The sequence below is a fragment of the Erigeron canadensis genome, chromosome 2 (genome assembly GCF_010389155.1).
Source record: "Erigeron canadensis isolate Cc75 chromosome 2, C_canadensis_v1, whole genome shotgun sequence".
NCBI classification, from domain to species: Eukaryota; Viridiplantae; Streptophyta; class Magnoliopsida; order Asterales; family Asteraceae; genus Erigeron; species Erigeron canadensis.
The window spans coordinates 41,763,482-41,787,709 of NC_057762.1; the positions used below are offsets into that span (position 1 = coordinate 41,763,482).

General features: G+C 34.3%; 3 protein-coding genes across 4 annotated transcripts; 2 read left to right on the forward strand and 1 right to left on the reverse strand.

Moving 5' to 3' along the window:
• The first annotated feature begins 353 nt into the window (after positions 1-353).
• Positions 354-10,531, forward strand: LOC122588663 (transportin MOS14). The gene is made up of 27 exons (XM_043760820.1): positions 354-568; positions 1,910-1,987; positions 2,205-2,267; positions 2,334-2,381; positions 2,490-2,636; positions 2,730-2,861; positions 3,167-3,207; positions 3,291-3,382; positions 3,500-3,627; positions 3,700-3,775; positions 3,871-3,991; positions 4,064-4,163; positions 4,537-4,618; positions 4,884-4,966; positions 5,204-5,323; positions 5,540-5,591; positions 6,192-6,347; positions 7,300-7,423; positions 7,494-7,575; positions 7,680-7,768; positions 7,853-7,927; positions 8,009-8,063; positions 8,157-8,276; positions 8,890-8,982; positions 9,090-9,235; positions 9,343-9,520; positions 9,955-10,531. The coding sequence occupies exons 1-27, from the start codon at positions 446-448 to the stop codon at positions 10,231-10,233; spliced, it is 2,883 nt and encodes a 960-aa protein (XP_043616755.1). The 5' UTR covers positions 354-445; the 3' UTR covers positions 10,234-10,531.
• A 1,661-nt stretch (positions 10,532-12,192) lies between these two features.
• On the forward strand, positions 12,193-16,557 carry LOC122589580 (serine/threonine-protein kinase AtPK1/AtPK6-like). Of its 2 annotated transcripts, XM_043761885.1 has the most exons (7): positions 12,193-12,363; positions 12,479-13,237; positions 14,221-14,303; positions 14,379-14,499; positions 14,586-14,759; positions 15,814-15,921; positions 16,001-16,557. In XM_043761885.1, exons 2-7 carry the CDS (start codon positions 12,599-12,601, stop codon positions 16,286-16,288), a joined length of 1,413 nt encoding a protein of 470 aa, XP_043617820.1. In that variant the 5' UTR covers positions 12,193-12,363; positions 12,479-12,598; the 3' UTR covers positions 16,289-16,557. The 2 variants fall into 2 exon arrangements, with proteins under 2 accessions (XP_043617820.1, XP_043617819.1); XM_043761884.1 differs by having other exon boundaries at positions 12,193-13,237.
• Positions 16,558-20,472: 3,915 nt separating this feature from the next.
• On the reverse strand, positions 20,473-22,055 carry LOC122589009 (transcription factor MYB1R1-like). The gene is made up of 3 exons (XM_043761238.1): positions 21,592-22,055; positions 21,119-21,345; positions 20,473-20,990 (listed from the first exon to the last, which is right to left on the reverse strand). The coding sequence occupies exons 1-3, from the start codon at positions 21,857-21,859 to the stop codon at positions 20,649-20,651; spliced, it is 837 nt and encodes a 278-aa protein (XP_043617173.1). The 5' UTR covers positions 21,860-22,055; the 3' UTR covers positions 20,473-20,648.
• Positions 22,056-24,228: the final 2,173 nt, after the last annotated feature.

A 24,228-nucleotide genomic window follows, 5' to 3' on the forward strand; every position in this document is an offset into this window, starting at 1 on the left:
AAAATTTGAAGTTGAGGATTGACCAACAAAAAACGTCAAAGACTGAAACACAAAACAGATTATCAAACTCCAAACTCAAAATTCAGATCTCTCTCTCTCTCTCTTTTTCTTTCTTTGTATCAAACGGCTGATAATAATTACTACCCCCCAAGTGACAACCCTTTGCTCACACACACGCACAGGCGCCAAAATTTTTACACTTTTTAATCATCATCTTCAATACGACTAAATTATTACAGTATTATTATACATACGATTATACACACCCTTCCATTCCCTAATTATATTTATATTATTATTATTATATATTATATATATACAGTACTACTACTGTATTTATTTTATACTATATATATACACACACACATATAAACGAAAACCTTATTATTATTTATAGAATAGATATAGATATAGATTTGAGTAGTTGATTGATTTAAGGGGGGGGATGTCGCTGGAAAATATAGTGAAAGAAGCATTGAACGCGCTTTATCATCATCCAGACGACGCCGTTCGTTCTCAAGCCGATCAATGGCTTCAAAAGTTCCAACGTACGCTCGATGCTTGGCAGGTTCGTTTTCTTTTTTAATTATTAATACCTATTGGAGTTGTTGTGTTCTATCATGAGCAATATTATATTGAACAGTATTATAGTTTTTTTCAATAGGTTTTGAAAAGTGTTATTATTTAGTAGTAAGAGCTAATTAGGGGTTTCAGAACTTAGCAATTTGAATTTGCCGACTTAGGTTTCGAATTCTAGTGCCATAGATTTGTTAATTACTATATGTATTGTGTCTTGAGAGGTGCTTAAAGTGAAAGATTCAGTCCCCTTTTTGTTCATTAACGATGATCCGATTGAGATACCTCCTTAGACGCACAAACGCGCGCACACACACATACACATATACATGCGGTGGGGGTGACATTCGGCTTCACTGGATGGTGTTCGGTGGTGATGGTTTATCAAAGGGGAGATAGATGGTGAGATTATGTTGGGGTCATATTCAGAATGACATATGTATGTCAGGTCTGCATATAAATGATATGCTATGCTATATATATCATTCGTGGTACAAGGGGAAAATAAATCAAAGTGGAGGTGAAGTCCAGGGATATCTAGTGTTGTGTTGAGTTTTGTTTTTCTTGGTCAACCATAAAGTTAGTTGAAAACCAATTTGGGCATTTTTTCTAGTTTAACCTGAAATCTCAATCTTTACTTTTGTGGAGACTGGAGAGTATATAGGAGAAATTTTAGCAATCTTAAACTATTACGGACACGAATGCATTAATAAGGTAAAACTTAGAAAGTTTACAATTATACAATCTTAAACTTACAAACCTGGGTGGGGCATTCTTGTGCGCTGCATTTCATATTTTCATGAGTAATCCTTTTTTGGAATCTCTCCTTTTTCTTATGCCTAATTTGAATTTAGTATGAAGCTTTAACATTATGTTATACTGTTTTATCTATATAGTTATAATTAGAATTAGAATATGGGGGAAAAGGTATAATTTGTCGCCATTCAATGTATAATGTTTAATAGCTTACATTATAATGTGATATTGATGCATAATTCAACCCTGTGTAGAGGAAAATGTTAAATGTATGAGAGAAAGGAATGTAGAAAATGGGGACAAGAATTGAACACTGAAGAAGGTGGTGACTTAACCATTAGGACATGCTGCAATAGCTGTCAAACTCATACCTTTATAAATTTTATTAATTTTTATGTGTGCAAAAGATAAGTTTCTTAATATTTTCGACAAGTGCGCTAAGCATAAACAACTTGATGGAGTCAGGTGGCCACTCTGTGGATTGTAAGGCTGTTGCTGTCAAAGTTTTATCTAGATAAATCTAGCGTGTTTACTAAAGTTAAGTTACATAGGCTGACAATTGTTAAGTTTCGTGTAGGTGTCTGATAACTTGCTTCACGATGCTAGTAGCAATGTAGAGACTCTAATTTTTTGCTCACAAACTCTCAGAAGTAAGGTAATTCCATTCATCCTTGCCACCTTCTAATCAATCAAGGTATTCTTTTGTGCCATTCTCAAAAATTGACGCTTCAGACTATCATCACTTGAGCTAAGTTTACTGATTTTTAATGGCATAAATCTAAGGAGTGTAGCCTGTGTGAAGTAAAAATTTTTGGTAACTATCATTTAACAATGATTCATATATGGTGCTTTTTTTCCTTTTCTGGTAATAGGTGCAACGAGATTTTGAAGAATTGCCATCCGAAGCATTCCGTCCACTACGTGATTCGTTAAATGTGAGTAAATTGCTTCAATGTTGCTTTAATTGAATATGGGGTTTAACAGCTGGTATTTTACTGCAGAACTTATTGAAAACATTTCACAAGGGCCCGCCTAAAGTTAGAACCCAGGTGCTGTCCACGCCCTCGAACATAATCTAATCTACAGTGCTTACTTGTCTGCAAATTGGTTTTGTGAGTTTGTAAAGGATTTAGTTTTAAAGGTGTGTTGCTATATAGATTAGTCTTGCTGTTGCCGCATTGGCTGTTCAAGTCCCTGCTGAAGATTGGGGGGATGGTGGCATTATGAATTGGCTTAGAGATGAGATGAATTCACATCCTGATATCATTCCAAGTTTTTTGGAGCTACTCAGAGTCTTACCTGAGGTATGTTCCGTTACCTACATATTGTCTTCCAGTTGATGTCATAAATGCTATTATCAATCTTTAATGTGATATACATACTATCTTTGAAACCAGGAAGTCTTCAATTACAAGATAGCTGCTCGTCCTGATAGACGCAGGAAATTTGAAGATGAACTTGCCTCTACAATGGATGTTTCTCTTGGCATTTTGACAGCGTGTTTAAATATTCCAGAATTGAAAGAACAGGTGAGAAGAATGTGAGCTAACAAACATCATCAGTTTTTATTGTTATGTCATTATTAATTTTTTAGTGAGGAATTTGATAAAGTCGGAAAATTCAATAAATGGCTTTACTTAATTAATCCTCTATTTGACGAACAGGTAACATCATTCTTGCAAACATTTTACTGATCAATTCCGCTTCCATTTTGTTTATTGGATACTGTTATGTTTTTTTGACACATGCATTTCCTAATTAAGCTTTTTTTAATATGTATTTCTTGATATTGTCTGTTTTTGTTCCATGATCTTCTAACCATAAACTTATTTAGGCATTGGAAGCTTTTGCATCTTGGCTTCGACTAAGACATAGGTATATTTTTTCACTTTATTGTTTTCTCGGTGCTTTACAGTATGATCATATTGTTTGGTCTTTTGATAACCCTTTGCTTACAGGATCCCTGCATCTGTTCTTGCCACACACCCGTTGGTGCTAACAGCTCTCTCTAGCTTAACTTTTGACGTGCTTTCTGAGGCAGCTGTAAATGGTAATACAGAATGAAACTTTACATGTTTTCTATTGGGCTCAGTTATTATTTCATTTGTGTTTAGGTTAATCTCTTGCCACTTTTGACGTGATATTTTTTTATGTTTCTTAACTGCAGTCATTTCTGAATTGATACATTACACATCTGCAAGAAACTTAGATGGATTTTCTGTTCAGATGCCTCTAATTCAAGTTATTGTGCCTCAAGTTATGAATCTGAAGCCACAACTTCGAGATGCTTCAAAGGTATTCATCTTATTATTTCCTTCCAGTTTTTCATGAGGTACCAATTGGTTTATTTTTTTAATTTTGATTTAGGATGAGGAAGATGTAAAGGCGATTGCTCGATTATTTGCTGATATGGGTGATTCATATGTTGAATTGATTGCAACTGGTATGATACTCGTCCATCGGTTATTAAAAAAATTATACTTTTTTTAACTTATTATTTTAGATAAAATTAATATCATGAAGTAATATTATGTACAGGTTCAGACGAATCAATGTTGATTGTTCATGCTTTGCTGGAAGTTGCTGCACATCCAGAATATGATATTGCTTCCATGACATTTAATTTTTGGCACAATCTTCAAATTTGCTTGATAGAGAGGTGTCCTTTTTAAGTTCTCACTTTTTTTATTTGTAAAACTAGATATTTGTTACAATAATTGCTATTATGCAGAGAATCGTACGCATCACTTGGTAATGAATCATTAATTGAAGCAGAGAGAAATAGACGGGTGCATGTTTTCCGTTCATCTTATGAATCACTTGTATCCCTGGTGAGTTATTGCATTATTAAGGCAGATTGTGTTTTTGATTGTCCTTTTTGCCCCTTTCACTTACGAATAGTTGTATTTTGTTTGATTCTATCACAAACCTGCCAAATGGATCAAGTCAGAGAACTTAGCTAAATAGAAAACATGTCAAATGGGCCAAAAGTTGCCCAAAGTCTGTTCTGTATTGTTTTATCCAAATATTTGGGTTATTTTTATGATCATAGGTAAAAATTATGCATTCATAACTTTTTTTTTAACTCTGGACAAATATGTTTGCTGGTCAAGCTGATCTGATCCACCGCATGTCATCCCCGTTACCTGCATTCTTTATAGACATCAATAGCCTATAACCAAGTTGTCCTATTGTTGCTTACAGGTTAGTTGCAGAGTCCAATATCCTCAGGATTACTCGGGACTTTCGAAAGAGGACCAGAAAGAGTTTAAACAGACTAGATATGGTATTCTGTTGCTTTTTAATGATATTCTATGCGTTTAGTGTAGGTCCAGATAGATTCAAAATGTGCCCTACGGTCACTTATTTTCTGTAATCGCATAATCAGTAATCCATATGCCAAGATATATTAATATTTATATATGTTTTAGGTCTCCAAACTTGTCGTTTGTTTTTCGTCCATATGCTTTTACTTTCCGAGTTTCTGATCGATATTCTTATAAGTATTTCTATTTTATCATATTTTACTGACATGCGATATGAATTTATAGCTGTGGCGGATGTCTTAATTGATGCGGCGTTAGTTCTAGGAGGTGAAACTACACTTAAAATTCTATACATGAAGCTTGTTGAGGTACATAAAAGTTCTATCATTGTTTATCTATCTATGCTATAGTATAAGACATCTCCCCAACCCCCAAAACCCAACCCACAACACAAATCCTCTACTTCCTTCTGTTTGTGCTTTGGTAGCAGGTATAAGACTAGCTTATACTAAAGAGCGGTTACCCATCATTCATTTACCTATTCACAGGTAGTTGTTTTAATTTTTAAAAGTGAATTATATTGATTCTGATTGTATGACTTTCAGGCTTTAAATGGCCCCCAAAATGGTGATACGATGGATTGGCGGCCTTCAGAGGCTCAACTATATTGCGTCAGGGCAATATCCGATCTTGTTCCTTTTGCTGAAGCAGAAGTCATGCCCCAGGTATACAGTTACGGCTACAAAGTATATAATTTTTTGACCTGATAGTTGGGTGACCTTTTCAATATGTTTGTGTCTTACTAAATTTTGATATCCCACTAAAAAGTGAACCTTTTATATCAGATTATATCATGGTTGTCTATGATATACACCCCTTGCTTAAATTGCATGACTAATTCTTATATAATTTGTTCTTACTTGTTTGTTTAATTTGGACAGATTATGTCGCTGCTTCCGAAACTTCCTCATCAATCACTACTACTTCAAACAGGTTATATAAATATGTTTTACATATCTGCATTTTATTTCTCAATTTCCCAATAACCAGAATTTGAGTATTTGACAACCTTAAGCGTCTGGTTATGTGACTATTGCAACTTCAGACAGCATATACTTATCCTAAATATTGGTGATTTTGCTGGAATATCTTCACTTTGTTATTAAGAAATGGGTGATGGTGGATATTCTTGTATGCCAATTCAGTTAAACATGAATTTAGTGATGTAGAAATATGGACAAATAGCTCCTTTTCTTGAAACAATATGCAATGTGAGCTGTTTCTGCTTTCTGGTATGGCAAATGGATATAAATTGTACTTCTCTTTAATTGCCATTATAAGATATCACTGTTGTTGATTCCATGAGCCATATTTATGAAGAAAGCAAAGACGTCTGCTAGAATTTTGATTGACTAATGTGATTTTGTTGGTCTGAGTCCTAGAAATTTAATTCTACAAGCACGGAAACCTTGTCAATTAGTTAGTGGGGAAAACGTGGGATGGAGTTTAAAAGAATCAGGGGAAGTTTTTTTATTTAAGAACATCTCAAATCAACTGATTAACTTGGCTTCATTAATTTATCTTGTTGTCCAGTATGTTTGACTGTTGGAGCTTATTCTAAATGGCTTGATGCTGCACCAAGTGGACTCTCCTTTTTGCCTTCAGTCATTGATATTCTTGTTAGTGGCATGAGTATGTCTGAAGACACTGCTGCAGCTGCTGCATTGGCTTTCAGGCACATCTGTGATGGTATTCTATTCTGCTCAGTTCTCTAATATGCCGCATCTATTTTTGGTCTTTACTAATTTAGACTTGTGGCCTAGACATATTCAATACTCAGCTGATAAGAAAATTTATGAACTTAGATCACGATAGGTGGCAAAATGAGCAGGTAGATCACAATAGGTGGCAAAATGGGCAGGTTTGGGTGGCATGGATTACAGACCAAGACAGTTTTGGGTAAAATTGGGTAATGTTTGATGAGGATCAAACATTGGTGGGCTGGGTTGACCTTGAACATATAGTTGTATCATAAACAGTAAGTGTGTCAAAGCTTACAAAATTTATATTATTCCGATAATAGTGATGAATGTTTCAAATAAGAAGATTTGGGAAATTGGGAGGTTTTGTGAATCAAAGATACACCACGTGTTTTCCAGCTAATATTTTTACTTAACCCCCTAGAGGCAGAACATACCTGAATTCACCCGTTTACAAATAAATGAGTTAAAATTGCCACCACTACAATTTAGTAATGCATATCCAGTCTTATACATGAACCTATATCAATCACAAGACCCTTTCCAAGTTAAAAATCGGTCTTGTAAAATCTCTATGATATCAACATGTAACAGGGACAGGTTCTGTCTACACTATTGTGTAAAGTAGATTTAGTCAACCTTATAAAATTTCGACAACCTTTTGATATTTCTGAACACTATAACCAATCACTGATCTTTATTGTTTAACAGATTGAAATTTTCAACTCTATTAACCAAACACTCATCTTTCTCTATCTTACTATCTAATCTATTGAATCAAACCCAAAGACCACCGCTGGTCATTGCCATAAGGCTTAAAATGTCAATTATCTATTATTAAAGTTAAAGAGAGTGTAAAATTTTTCAGCAATCTGCCTATACTGCATGTAAAATATGTATCGTTAGCTCTACAATGATATCTTCTAAGTTTATGGTTATAGATTGTGGGAAAAAGCTTTGTGGATCTTTAGACGGTCTTTTTCAAATATACCAAAGGGCAATGACTGGAGAAGGCTCTTTTAAAGTCGCAGCTCAAGATTCTTTGCATCTCGTCGAAGCTTTGAGGTAGGACTACAATCTTGCAAAGAATATAAATCATTTCAGTAAATGATTTCTCATAAATCTTCTGTTGCAGTATAGTTATTACTGAGCTTCCTCCAGACCAGGCTAAGAAAGCCCTCGAGGCACTTTGCATACCTGCTGTTACTGCATTACAGGTTTGACAAATTTTGGGATTTATCAACAGAAAGAGAACCATTATTAGTTAACTAATCAATCATGTTTATTTGTTTCTTTTACCGACTTACATGTATACGAGCAGGAAGTGATTAATCAGGGTCCATTGGTATTGGGTCAAAAACCTGCTCGTGAAATCACTGTTCATATCGACCGACTTGCCAATATATTTAGGTAACAAACGAATCTTTTTGCTTCAGTCACTAATATAACCGTAACCTGGAGGTCTAACAATTCAGAATAATGAATTATCTGCAGATATGTAAATAACCCAGAAGCTGTGGCGGATGCAATTCAAAGACTTTGGCCACTTTTCAAAGCCATTTTTGATATGTATGTGTTACTTTAACCATATTCTGAACCCAGTATTTTTTTTCTCATAAAAGATAAGCTTATGAGGTGCTGACATGGCAGTCGTGCTTGGGACATGAGGACAATGGAATCACTATGCCGGGCTTGTAAACATGCTGTGAGTTCAAGACTACAACATATCTTCTTTAAATTTAAGTTTAAGTTTAACTTATCTTGTTGCTAAAGACTTGTTTAATTAACTGTTTTGAAGGTGAGAACATCTAATAGATTTATGGGAGTTACAATTGGAGCAATGCTTGAAGAAATACAGGGTTTATATAAACAACACCATCAACCTTGTTTCTTATATCTCTCTAGTGAAGTTATAAAGGTATGTCGATACGCTCTAAAGTTTCAATTAGAGGTGGCATTTTGGCACATTAATGGGTTGATTATTTTTAGGACCGTCTTCAATGTATGCATCCAAACACCAGAATGATGTAAAATTTGGTGTCATCCATCTCCATGAAAACACCCAAATGGTGTAATTTTTTGGTTTTTCACTGTTCACCACACCATATTACAACATTAATGGGTCAATTTTATTAAGACAGTCTTCAGTGTATGCATCGATGCACCAGAATGATGTAAAAGTAGGTGTTAGCCCCAACCAAGACACCCAAATGGTGTAATTTTTTGGTTTTACACTATTCATCACACCATTTTACAACAGAATAGGCCTAACACTATAACACTATTCATCATAATTAATATTTATAAGGCAGTTTTATCAAGTATTTATAATATTAAAAGTAAAAGTTGAATTTGCAAAAAAAAGATAAATTATTAATCTAATCTCATTTAGACATTTACATTGAGTACCATATGGATTTTCTTTCTATACAATTGGTTAAGTATTTAATTAAATGGTACAGATATATATTGGTATTTACATTTAAATTTTTTTAACATTGAAAAAGTAATTGTTGGACATTACAATGCAGATATTTGGATCTGATCCTTCTTGTGCCGACTACTTAAAAGTGTTGATCGAATCTCTATTTAGCAACACGGCATGTTTGCTTACTAAACTCCAGGTCTGATTTAAACAACTACTCACCTACACACGCTCATGACACATCTTGAGTAGTTTTTTTTTTTTTTTTTTTTTACGTTAGTTTAATAATACGCATCAAACTATTAGGACTTCACTTCCAGACCAGATATAGCAGATGATTGTTTTTTGCTGGCTTCACGATGCATTCGTTATTGTCCACATTTGCTTTTCCCATCTCCCGTATTCGCATCATTGGTGGAATGCTCCATGATTGGAATCACTGTGCAGCACAGGTTAGTCCTCTATATCTGTATCAGCAATTATCTTTTTTATCAAGTATTTGAATATATAAATGTCTTATTTGAATAGTTCTGAAATTAAATAAAAAATTCCGTTGCAGAGAGGCGTCAAATTCTATACTAAGCTTCTTGTCGGACATATTTGATCTGGGAAAATCAAGTCAGGGACAGCAGTTCATTTCTTTGAGGGATAGCGTAATAGTGCCTCGAGGTCCAAGTATTACCCGAATCTTGGTTGCTGCTTCAACAGGCGCTCTTCCAAGTTCAAGATTAGAAACGGTAACACTTTTCATAAATAGAGTTTGCAATTTCGACCCATTTTCTTTTAATGAATTTGGGTAAAATTCTGTTTCTGATTAGTCAAATATGTATGCTAATAGAAATTAGCTTAAAAAGAAACGGGTCTGGTGGGTTGAACGTCTCTAAAGTTGCCCGTAGCTTACTTCTAGTGCACAAAGCATCCTAAATAATTGAAAAAATGTGCTTGGTGTAATCGATGTTATCATATTCGATTAATTAATTCTAGAAAATGGAAGTCAAGAGAAAATGTGCTCCGTAAAAAGTATCACCTCTTTTGACCTGTTATTCTGCGCTTCCATTTTAGCATTTCACCACCTCTACTAACACACGCTGCATTGCAAGATTAGTGCACATGATGTATTCAATCTCTCCCCATCTGTTTTTTTTTTCTCAACATGTGTTACGTATAACAGGTGGCATATGCCCTGCTAGCCCTATCACGAGCATATGGGGCTAAAGGTGTAGAATGGGCCAAGGAGAGCGTGTCTTTGATTCCAGCTTCTGCCGCTACAGACATGGAAAAATCAAGATTTTTACAGGCGTTATCGGATGCAGCATCAGGCGTAGATATCAAAGGCTTGACGATTCCAATAGAAGAGCTATCGGAGGTTTGTAGGCGAAATCGCACAGTCCAAGAAATAGTTCAAGAAGCATTGAGGCCACTTGAGTTGAATATGGGCTATGTATCATAGTTATATCATGACGGGAAAGGGTCATTTTTTTGTGCCTAATCTTCTCTTTTTTTCATTACTCCAATTTTTAAGGGATTATAGTGGGGGGTGGGTGGTGTGGTGTATAATTGTTGTAATTTGTGGGTAGGATTTGCAGGAAAAGATGTGTTGGAATTGTTTTACCTAAAATTTTGGTTGAGGCTTATCACTTTTAATTTTTCTTATGTATCCCACCCCTCTTTGAGAATGAATCATACCTCTTCTGATAGAATTGTTAGAATTTTGGTAATATATGCCTTTCAGTTTCAGTATTTGTTTACACTGCTTTGGGTGTCTTAATCTTGTTTGTAGTTTATAGTTTTGCTTCTACCATTTTTTATGGCACTTGGTGTATGATTATGTGTTATACTTGTCCGATTTTGTTAATGTTCAGATCTCAGGAACTCTATTCTATAAATTCTTTGCCACGTGTATCAGATCCAAGTAATGATCACATTTGAAGTGGTGAATCAGAATGGCCATGCCAAAGTAGGTGACAGAAGTTAACAAAAATCAAGTGAGGTGTGAGGGATGTGATATTGTGATCCGTACTGGTGGGGTGGAGTGGGAAAGCATGGCGGCTTTTCAATGACACTGGGGGTATAACCAATGGCAGAGTTATGTGGTGGCCAAGGGTGGTCGTGACAACTCTATAATTTCTATAAAACTCTATATATCTATTACTATTTTGTGTATTTATCTAATTTTTAAAGGTAATTGGCAACCCAGACTGTTGTAATTTAACTTTGTAGTTTGATTTATACTCTTATTAGTATCATAAAAATTGTTTGGCGACCCCAAAATGAGAATCCTGCCTCCACCAACGCATAACTACATAAGAGCTTCCCATGCCTTGTATGCATAACTGTATAATGACGCATTAATTATGTGGTACAGTACATGAGTTGAGCTAACTTGATGTTTTTAAACTTTTAAGTTCACTTTGATATGATAATCGGATGAGCTCTCATATTGAGGATTTCAATCCCCACCTCTATATCCGGATTTCAACTGTAATTTCTATCTCTGTCCCCATTAGGTAACCGGGGATATGTTTTTCTTTGAATAAGGAATGTGTAATTGGACGTTATTTTTCATCTTTATGATTATAAATCTATATACAAACTAATATTTATGTTAAGTAATTGATAAACAAAATATAATACGTAAAAACTTTTTAAAAAAATGTTTTGAACTTAAAGTGATTGTAAGATAACTATATATATGGGAATCAGGAATTTATGGTTTCCCGTCCCCATCCCCGATAGAGTTACATCCCTATACCTGTCTCCGTTCCCAACCAACTCACGGATTAGCTGGTCAAATCGGATTCGGGAATCAGATTTCACATTGGGGTACAAGTATTTTTGCCATCCTTAGGTTTAATGAGATACGATTTTGGATTTCGGTTTAAGCTTTTAGAACAGTCAAATTTAAAAAAATTGAATTGGAGAAATAGAACCCCGTAAAATGAATCGTTATAACAACAATGCGGAAGTCCGCTAAAAGCACGGTATAGAGAGATGAGATGTAAATATCCGTACCTTTACTTGATAGTATAAAGATTACTTCCACGAATACTTCCATCATAATTTGCAAAAAAAAAAAATATTTATATTTTTCCCAAATACAACAAATCATATAAGAAAACCAACCAAAGCATATTGAAAATCTAAGTTCATGTAGTCGTTTATTTTAACCCGCTTCCAAATCTTATTATACTTTTGATCTAGGACTCATATCCATGAAGAATTGAAGATCAATACAAAAAAACCACACCAATTGTAATTGTTGCCTCCAATTCTTCTCGAACTCCTTGATCTTGTTCCCGTGGGTGCGTGACAACAGGAAGCTCAGAGTTTACAACTGGATCCGTACAATTACCTAGGATGCTTGTTTTAGGCGGGTCACCGGTCAGCTATAACATATGTAATTCTTAACTTTTGAACTAACTGAACGTTGTAGCGGGCCTAAAGTGATATCCGGACAGGTTATGAAACATTTGAGGAGCACCAAGGGATATTCATTGATCCTAATATTTTGGGAAAGCTAAAATCCCATTTTTACTTCCATCCTTCCGTTAGCCATCATCAAACACATATTCTCTCAAAGGTAACAAACACTTTCTCAGTTCTTTACTCAACAAATTTATATACATATACTTACATAGATCTCTATATCTGTATCAACTCTGTAAGTAAATCGTTTATAAAAATGTAACCCCCAGGTCTTCCATCTCCGCCCTGAACAATCATTTCTCGGCAGGTCTCACTTTTTCAAACTAACACTCACAGACACACAGACACACACACATACATACACAAAAGCTGTACGTATAGTTTATAAAATGACATCAACAGCTCATCATAAGAAAACCCTACACTCTATGCTAGCAAGCAAACTTCACAGCTTAACAATCCCACAAACATCATCATCATCAGCCACAGATCAAGATTTTGATTTTGCTGACGTATTTGGCCCAAATTCATCATCATCTTCATCAAACCCTAATAATAATTTATATATAGGTGACCCACAAATTATCCACAATAGGTCACACTCATTTATCGGCCCATCCCCACGTTACACTCTCTCAAAGTCATTAACTTTTCACCAAGATTTTGACCCGGAAAGCTCCGGTGAAGACGACGAGGTGATCGATGTCGAAAAAGTTGAAAAAGATGAGGGATTTGAAGTTGAGGATAAAAAGGGTGAATTGGGGTCTAGTTGTCATAAGAGAATTGGGCCCGGGGATTTCGAGATTATGAGGGTTATTGGGAAAGGGTCATTTGGGAAAGTGTTTCAGGTTAGAAGGAAGGATAGGAGTGCACTTAACGGTGAGATTGGAGACGGGATATTTGCGATGAAAGTGATGAGGAAGGATACTATTATTAAGAATAATCATGTGGATTATATGAAAGCTGAAAGGGATATACTTACTAAAGTTGTTCATCCGTTTGTTGTCCAGCTTCGTTATTCGTTTCAGGTACTCTCGCTTGCCCTTAGTTTGTTTTTCTTTAAATGTATGTTATTTTGGAGATAGAGCATTTGGGTTTATTGTTTGCCTTAGTTTAGTTTGCTTTGGGACTCTATGGTTAAGCTTTTGCTAATAACAAGCCTTGTACTTGCACAATGCAGCTAAAGAATAGTTGTGATGGTTTATCTAGGGTGGGAATAAGAGGAAGTCTTTGGTTAAATACTTAGGCTTAGGTCAAATGAATAGATGATCTGAGAAATGGGATGGAATATCAATCTCCAAAGTCTAGATCATTGTCATAAAATTGGAAGGGTCCCCAAGTAAGATGGTTCATAATCTCATGTAATAGATTAGATGATCATGTTTTAAAAAATTGTATTTTTTTTGGATATTGAATACTTTTTTGAGTAATAAAGTCATTAATGCTCCCTTTTGTGATCAATGGATTCAATATGTTTCGGTTCAGATTTGCCATATATGGATTTCCATTTTCAGAAAATTGTTATTCAAATGACATATTCACCATCAAGTCATTACAAAGGCGTTATATAGGTCCCACTAGCTTTTCTTTAATCATAGAATTAAGGTTGAATAAGTCTCCCCACACCTCCTCAGAAAATTGTTATTCAAATAACATTTCAAAGTTAACTTTAAAAAAATGGTAAGGAAATACCAGTAATGATTATTAAGTTAGTATGTGTAGTAGTATGATTACATTTGAATACCAGTAAATAGTCTAATGCCTGCACTTATTTGACATATCCGAGTATGAGTATGATAGTTCATTGGTGCTTCTAATGAATTGTAGGACCGTTTCCTATATATACTATGTACTGTGTAGGTTCTATTATGCTTTCTTTAGACTTTATGTAACGCCGTATGTATTTTGAATCAGTTAATGACAAGTTGAAAGAAATTTAGTGTTCATAATTAAATTTAAGGTTCTTTCATTTGTACTTAATTATCAAATTATGTTTTGTGCATCCTTACAGACCAAAACCAAGCTGTATCTGATTCTGGATTTTATTAATGGAGGGCACCTTTTCTTTCACTTGTACCGGCAAGGGATCTTCAGGTACATGTTTATGAACTTGTACTTACAATGATGTATAGTTATGTTCTTAATTTAAATTTTTGTTCTTGGGTATAGTGAGGATCAAGCACGAGTGTATACTGCTGAGATTGTATCTGCTGTTTCGCATCTTCACGAGAGAGGGATAGTGCATCGAGATCTTAAACCCGAAAACATACTCATGGACTCAGATGGACATGTAATAGCCATGCACATGAACTCAATAATTTTGAAGTGCATTAGTTGATTTCATTTAGTTGTGCTAACTCTCTACTCAATTCCCAGATTATGCTAACTGATTTTGGTCTGGCAAAGGAAATTGACGAATCAAGCAGATCAAACTCAATGTGTGGGACTACAGAATACATGGCTCCTGAAATATTGTTGGCTAAAGGCCACAACAAAAATGCAGATTGGTGGAGTGTTGGGATCCTATTGTATGAAATGCTAACTGGGAAGGTAAAGTACATTGATAACTGGAAACAATGAATTTTTGAAATATATGCTCTGATGCTCATGATTGTTTCTTTTTATACTTGAATCTAGAGGTTGCAGTTTAGAACTAATTACTCAGGAATGGTTCAATTTGAGTTATGTATTAATTCAATGCCAACTTGATCAAATCAGCTGTATTCGCTTAATAGGAAATAAGTCAGATGGGTTGAACGGCGCCTAAAGTGTTTTTTTAACGTACATAATTTCTAACATCTTTTTAGGGCAAACTGCAATAAAATGCCAAGGCATTAGTAACTTTTTTGCGCTATATGTGATTAATTTTTTTACATTAATGTGACATACTTGCATTTCTTACTAAAGTGGTATTATTCCCCATCGCAAATCCTTTGTAAGCCCGCTATGGAGGACTTTGTTAGAAATAGGTCACGGGTTCGAATCCGTTCCCAACTGCATAAGGTGGTACCCATAGATAGGTGCTTATTGTCACGGCCATGTCAGGGTTCCTCTGCTGATCTAAACCTTTGCCAGAAGCTGTCTAAAATGGTGGCAACTGGCAAGTATGTTTCATATAACATTATGCAGTGAATAATTTATTGCATCTTTTTGTTTGCCCTCATTACTTTCGAAACATTGTGTTATTATTAAAACAAAAAAAGGCTAAACATAGAACTTAGTGATATGGTTACAATTAATCTCCAACTTATGGTTACCATTAGCACCAGACTATTGTCTAATATTGATGTAAAGATGTCTTTCCAAATATAACCGCAAGTTTGTTGTTGACCGTGCTACCTTTAGCACCTCCCTAATTAAATATAACCTTTGTAATACTAATTTTAGAAATTGGAACTTTGTGTAAACTATGAAGTGTTTTGGGTTGAACCTGATTCCACCTGTTTCAACCATATTATAAGTAGCCATTTTGATTTGTTACCGACTTACCCAAACCACCTTACCCGCCCATTTTGCCACTATGCAATTCCATTTTTCCAATTTGTATTTTGTGTTTGCAGTCTTACTTTGACTCTAAATATACTTTTATCATATTTTACATCAGCCACCATACACTCATTCCAACAGAAAGAAACTCCAAGAAAAGATCATTAATGAAAAACTGAAACTGCTACCACGCTTAACCGGGGAAGCTCACTCTTTGCTCAAAGGGGTAAGTTCAGCTAATTGTGATTTACCTATTCCCATCTCTTTAATTGCCTGAACTAATTCAAATCTATATGTTCATTCAGTTGTTGCAAAAGGACCCCTCATCAAGGTTAGGCAGTGGGCCCCGTGGCGGTGATGATATTAAAGGTCATAAATGGTTTAGAACAATTAACTGGAAGAAATTGGAGTTGAGAGAGTTGCAACCAAAGTTCAAGCCAGATGTGAGTGGTGAAGACTGCACAGAAAATTTTGACAAGTGTTGGACTGCAATGCCTTTAGACGATTCACCAGCTCCTACACCAACTGCCGGTGAGCATTTTCATGGTTACACATACGTGGCCCCTAACCCTTGGCTTTCATCTCCTGAATAAGACCTTGAAGATGTGAATCTGCATCAAATTTGTCAATTTACCCACTCTTGATTGGGAGTATACACATTTGTTCCAAAAAAAACGTGTAACAATTTAATTCTATAACATTTATTATGATGCGAAGGAGAAGTCATCCTTTTATGCTATTTTTGGTTTTACTTTTTGTAGGGAACCCAATTCTAGTCAACAGTTTATTCAGCTTTCAGTTTTCTTTGTACAACAGTTTATGTAAACTCTACTAACTTTTTAGTAATGTTTTTATTCCTGTATGTACAAAGTTATAGTTCATCAATGGTTATAGTTGATTATGAGGTTATTGGACAAAAGCATTGCTCCACATGTTTTTATTCCTGTATGTACAAAGTTATAGTTCATCTGATTGTTCAACTTTATCATGCATCTTTTTTGCTTTTTATCGAATGTGAATTTAATAATCTTTCACTAATGTCCACTGATACTAGAGTCGAAGTTAGAAACAAACGATTTTGATGTCTCGTTATAGCATCTCTACCACATATTTTGGCAGCCATTAATACAGGAGGAATGTACACAAGAATGAAGAATACACCAAAATCATAGTCAACAGTTAAGCTTTTCAACTGTGTGGAGAGAATGTGTTTACATTGCTTTGACATATATTTAGGCACTTTTAAACTGCTTAAGTGCTAAGGAAAGAGGGCCTCTCAACTTTTTCTTTAACAAATCAAAGTGTAATAAACTGAAAAGGATGATTTGTAGATGTAGTAGTGATGTGGGGCTCCACTTGGAAAGGGAGGAGCAAGTATTCAATACTATTTTTGGCTGCAATAAAGCACGGTTCACTTTCAAGCACTAAAATGACCCTCTTTTAAGATTGCAATCATTTTACTATTGTTATTAAAACACACAAGCAGAGCACTTAAGAAAGTTAAAACGGCTGGTTTTCGATTAATTTACAACAAAAGTCAAAATATTGAGTAGTTCAAATCTGATCAGTACACACTTATATGTGGTTTTAGGATGCGAATTACACTCCTAAAAGGTATGCCTGCCAAGCCAATGACCCGTCTCTAATCTCTTGCACATCTAGATTACTTACGTATTAAGTGATACTATGTCAACGATGTTTCTTTGTTTTGTTTTTTTTTTCCATGGAGTCCTCAGTCCTGTCTAGATAACTTGTCTGTTTGGGTAATAACAATCTGTATAAATTAAGTAGTATTGTTAATTTGTTATTTGTTTTATGTGCTGAATGAACAATGTATAGAAAAAGGAATATTAAAATCAGTGGCTTGATTGGTAATCAGTATATCCCTTACTTTTTCAATTAAGTCATTTTGCACAGGTTAGGTTCAAAAGAGACACATCATGACTTATTGTATTAGAAATTGTTTACAGGCAAGCAAATAAAAGACTGATACTCATATCATTACACCACTAAATCTATTTTTAGGCATTAGGTATGAATGTCGATAAACGAGCAAATTATTCAGCAGATAGGTTTGCACTCCATGTGAAGTTGCCTGGAAAACCAAAAGAAATACTACAGTAGTACGAGGAGTGGTTGAACTACTCAAAAAGTTGGTCTGACCCCTTCATTTAATATGTATGGGAATGGGGATTCCATTCTTCTTCGCTACTTTCAAGGTTCTATAACATGTTGTGATTTCTTTGTTATACTCACATAATAAATTTCTCGTTTCTTGAATATTAGTATTATACTTTTCTTAGTATATCTATATCTATATCTATACTTATACTTATACTTACTATCTTATAAAACATTTTATCATTTTTTAAAATTTATTTGAAGTATCTAAATTACCCCTCTTCTTTTTTTTACTAAATTAAACATCTCTACCCAATATACCTATAATACCCTCAAATCTCAATAACTCATTTTCTCTCTCCTCTATAAATCATTTTATTCCCCTAATTCATTCAAAATCGTTTATCTTAAAAACCGTTAATCGGTAAATTATAAAAATTGTATGAGTGTTCTTAAAATTTCATGCTCTGTAATTAGAGATGTCATTGATATACTTTCAACAATTTTATTAATCCGAAGGCGAAACCCGTACGGCTAAAGCATTTGGCTATCACACTCTATGACTTATCACCTCATAAGACCTATCACCCCACCATCTCACCGCTATAACGCGCGGACACTTTCCCTCGTATATTCTAATACAACATTTACAACTAGTGAAAATGATACATATTTATTTATTAAAGATTTCATTGCAAAGATTGTGAACACATATATTGACTTTAGCATCAAATTTAAAACGCAAATCAAGACGTAGATGATCTCCAGTTTGGCTAATAAGTAATAACAGAGATAGTCTTTTAGTATACTATATATGTAAGCAAATCCACTCGATTGAGATGAAATTTATATTATTTTTGGGGGTGAAAGGATGAACGAAAATCATTGATGATTCAAAACCAATTCTGGCCATCTTTTTATTGTAATTTTTTAAATTTTCTTTTGCTGATGAAAGGCTCTTTTTGATTGTAATAGATGAAAGAATAAAATAACGTAAACCCTACATTATTAACACTTGTCTTATATGTTGTTTGTCAAAATACATACACATATTAAAAATAAAATAAAATAAAATAAAAAAACATGTTGATATTTTATGCCAAATGGTCACAGCATGATTGCAATGGTTTCTATCTCTATCTTACGAATGAGACAAGCGAAAAACACCCCTCTTTTTTATCTCTACATTTTTTGGTCCCAACTCATACAAAGACAATATATCAACATATTGTATCTTCTTGCATGAAATATATGATGTATTTTATCAATATAAGCTTTGTGAATGACTATTAGGAGTGGAGGTATTCCTTTGCTTTTGGGAATGCCCTTCCACCACTCAGAGTGTCACTTTACAATGATTGGAGGCATTCATTTGCTTTTGGGATATTCCCTTTGGAGTGGAGGCATTCCCTCCAAGGGCATTCTTTTTTTTTTTTTTTTATTTGATTTTTTTGGAAAAATGAATATTAACGGATATATTGAACAGTAACGGCTACTTTTCAAATTCTTAATTTTTATCTATAAATACCCCATCATCCTCTCATTCTCAAAACACAACTAAAAATTTTAAAAAAACACACAGAGGAGATGAACTTTGGGCAAGGAAGAACACGAGATGAAGCAACCCGTCCTATCGGACAACCGCAAAAAAGACATTGAATTGAGAGAAAATGTGTATAGAAATAAACTGTAAAGTGGTTTATATACTGTTTAAACAAAAAAACTTCCATGTGAAAACCCATTGATTGCTGTTCAATTAAAGGCTTTCCTGGGTGTCACAGCCTGTATTGATTGCAATGATAAGAGGATAAGATTTAATCCTCAACTTTTTAAGATTAAGTAGGGACTAGACTAGTAATCTACAGAGAATGATAACAATCTCATTTTGTTTTATTTTTTTCTAACCACTTCATAGTCCAAAAATCTTGCATTATAATATTAGCTCAAATTCTTCAAAAATTTTAAAATCCAGTTTTTCTCTATCTTCAAGGATATATATAATCTTACCAATAACAAGATAATGTAGTATCATTGTGGTGGTTAGCTAGCTCAACTTGTTCCCTTGACGAATCTTCCAAAAATCTTTTTATCATTTGAATGATTAATATCAAAAGGGGAAGTTTAGCAAATGTCAATAGAGTGATAGACACTTGGGTTGTAACTACACACATTGATGCATATATTATACGAGTATATACTGTATTATACGTAATTTGTCGTTTTTTGCAAAACAAGGGGTATCAATGTATCATGCTAATATCAGCACCCACCCACCTTAAGGTGAAAATGCCACCAGACAACAATAATCTGGATAACAATATCACCACTAACTTGAAGAAAAAAGAAAGGGTCCTACCAATATCACTATCCCTCTTGTTAGCACCATTGAATGAGGACGACTAAAACTGGCCTCCCTCCCATGCACCCAAATCTCATCCTCATTCACTCATTTGTTTTTCGTTTTCTATCACACACTGCAACAACCGCCATCAAATGTGCATACATATCTATATATTATAGTAATATCATAAAAGCAATTTGCTACAATTTGATAGTTGATACCCCACTAGCAATAACTAAACAAGATTTTATAGCTTTCTATTTTTCTAATTGCAACATAAATTCCAGATGGAAATGCATACATGATACAACAACATTTATCACACATAATACTAGTAATTTAAACAAATCTTGGTCTGTACATAACAAAAGATTAGATAGACAGTAACAAACAAAAGACTAAAAACTAATTAGCAAACTTGTGCAGATTGATTGAGTTTATTTTATTTTCTTTCTAGTATCTTTTTTTTTTTTGGTGTGTGTGTGAGATGTTTAACCAACACTAATAAGACCATTTCTTCCATTGTTGAATCCTGGGATCACTTGGAATGCAGTGGAAGGATTTGTATCACAAGACAAGGACAGGTTTAGCGATAATGATAACGAGTTCGTTTGGTGTTTCTGAATCAAACCATTATCTGGAAATAGAGGGGTTGGGCGAATTAACGTCGATCCCTCATTGAGTTGTTGTTGGCCAACAGTACTTTCCACTTTAATTTCGATTGGTAATGGTGAAGGAACTGTCGGTGGGAAGGATGCAATTGGGAATCCACTTATTTGTGAGTTGCTATCTTGATGAACTTCTTCTTCTTGTTCCATTGGGCTTGCATCAACCTAATCATATAATTACAAATGAACAATTAATCCAACAGTTTTCTTAGTTTAGGTCACACACTAAGCCAGGATTAATTGATTAGTAGAGGCGTTGTTAAATACATATATAGTAAGTAGTGAAGACTCACGGAATGATGATCAGTAGTAGTGGCAGTGGTGATGTCAAAGAGGCTGGATCGACGGCGACGACGATTAAGGTTGGTCCGGCGAAGGAAATACTTCTGGGCATGACTGGCAACTTGGGTAGGGGTACGGGTCTTGACGAAGTTTCTGGAAATGCCTCTCCAATCCCCTTTCCCTACTTTCTGTAATCCCACCAGAAACAGCTTGTGTTCTTCTTCCGTCCATGGTACCCCTTCATTCATTCATTCAGTATAAAACAATCCACACACATCATCAATATCCTCTTACTAATAATTAAAACTACCATTCACAATGCATGATAGTTTATTGTTATTCAACTATCACCAGAGGTTCGACTGTCTACATCTCACCTCCAATACACGCATTCGGTAGGTGATATATATTCGATTAAAAAAAACTTAAAAAGTCCAATGAATGAATGAATAATAGAAATAAATCCAAGATCTAATGAACTAACCTCGTTTACGCTCTCTGGCAACACCATTGGATTGGTTGCCAAGGGCAGCAGCTGCATCGTCAGCAGAGGCGTAACCGTTGTCCGACGAGACAATCGCGGCGGAGACATCAAGGTTGTTGCTGGCAGGAGGAGGAGGATGGAGAACATGAACATATTGTGATAGATCGTTCATACTGACACTTTTTCTCATCGGATCGACGACTTTCACTCTCACTCCAAATAACATTATCTCTTGATTATCCGATGAACAACCACTCTCCCCCATCATATTTTTTTCTTATTATAAATCAAATTATCTTAAAATTATATATTGTTGTTGTTTTCTCTAATAAGAAATGATTGTAAAAGAAAAATGAATGCAAGGAATCTACTACTTATCTTCGGGATGGTCGGATTGGGAGATGATATTGATGGCCGTACGAACACCACTATACATACATATATTTTTTTGTTTTTATGGATGGATGGATGGATGGTTGGATAGATATATAGATATAGATAGATACAGATTGTGGCTGTATATGTATGTATATAAAAATGCTAAAATGACGGGTGGGTTCCATGTGGTTAGCAGTGTTGGAGATTGTACATCATACACGTGGCGGTGTGTGGTACGATGATTATTTGTCTTCGAATCATTTCATTGGTTGAATTTAGAATATGACCCTTACCTTACTGTCAAAGTCAAAATTGCGTTTCTCATGTGTAGTTACTTGTTAATTTACTTTACCCATTATTATCTATCGAATTGAATTTATAATTGGAATTTGATTAATTGGAATTGGGTGTGAGTTAAACAGAAGCGACAAACTCCTAATTAAATTAATAATCCCAGGAATGATAATTTTATGACTACTCTCAATTTTGTAACACCACTAGTAATTTCATTCAAGGTAAACGTCAGGTTTTATTTTATTATGATGACTAGATTTTAGGTCCATATTTAATACTGGACACGAGACTTACGATATATTAATATTAGATTTTTATACATTTAAGTTATAAAGGATGAGGAGATCTTACGATTTATACTATATTAGATATTCATAAAAGTAATAAAAGCCACTTGGTAGAAGCTCTTGACTCTTGGAGTAGAGACCAAGGTTTGATACTTGGCATTGAGTAGTTGTAGGATTATTTGGTGTATTAGTATTTAATAATTATATTTGTCGTTCAATATATATATATATATATATAGGATAGTGATCAAATGAGAAGATGCCTTAAGGAATTCAACTAAGATAATCGTCTGTTGTATATAGTGTTGGATAGAATATAATAATAATAGTATTAATAATAATAATAATAACAATAATTCATGTGTAATTTTCATATACTAATGTTTATATATATATACTATCTATATAAACAAACTACCCTCCTTAAAATTTAACACTCTACCTTTAAAATCTCCAATTTACCCTTTTAATCTATATTACCATAAAACACTTTATTCCTGGAATTCCAAATATACCCTTAAAAAAAACTTACGCGTGTCCCTTCCCTTCCCTTAAGTTGCTCACATAGTATACCAAAAAAACACACATGCGTTACTGAATTTAATAATCAATCAACATAAAAAACGCTCACTCTAAAATAATAACGGTGGTAAGAAACACTTGAGTTAAATCATACATTCATGTAATAACACGGTACAACTACTTAACCAGCGTTTTTTTTCCTATGTCTTGCTGTATCGCGCGGGTACAAGGCTAGTATATATATATATATATATATATATATAGGTAGTATACTTTTTAATACCATAATAATATTAGAATTTATCTTTTCAATCATTAGATTTAGTTAGACGATTATATAATAGTATGTTGGTTTTCCATATATATAATAAGATTTATATTTATCTAATATGTTGATATATATATAGTTACTCAATGTGTTTCCCATGAAATTTATAATTCTTTAATGTTTGACATGTTTTTCATGAAATTTATAATTCTTTAATGTTTATTAATTTAATTAATTAAAGTCAAAAAAAGTCAAAATTAAAATTTGAGAAAATCGAAAGTTGTGATTGCTTAATAAGTTATTAGGGTAACTATGTTTTAATATAATAAAAGATGATAAATATAAAAAAACCTATATTAGATGGGGTGTATATGTTGCTATCTCCTGATCATGAGTTTGTCCTCCTTTATTTATTTTATTATTATGCCATCAAACACCAAAAGTTGAAATGTTTTACACACATAAAATTATGTGTTGTCATGTATTATTTTTCTTTCTCAACGGAAAAAGTACTTGTCCTGATCATGCTTCTTTTACCACCCAACCATGTTAGGCCGGTCCTTATAGCACTCGTTCCGTGCGTCTCTCGAGCGTCCGACGCAGCCAACGAGTCAGACGCTAGTAGCACGGTTGCGTCTAAGCCGGCGTCGGGGAGCTTGCGTCCGAAATCGAACGCACGTCTGGTGGTGCGTGTGGGGTCCGACCAACGGATCTTTTGCCGAATAAAAAAAAACATGATTTTTCAAATTTTTTTAAAACTAACGGCTACTTTTGATGATTTTTGTTTTTTGTTTTTTTAAATTTTCCTTCTCCTATATATACCTCTATCATACAACCATTTTACATCACACTATCAAACATACATAATTTACTCATTTTCAAAGCATT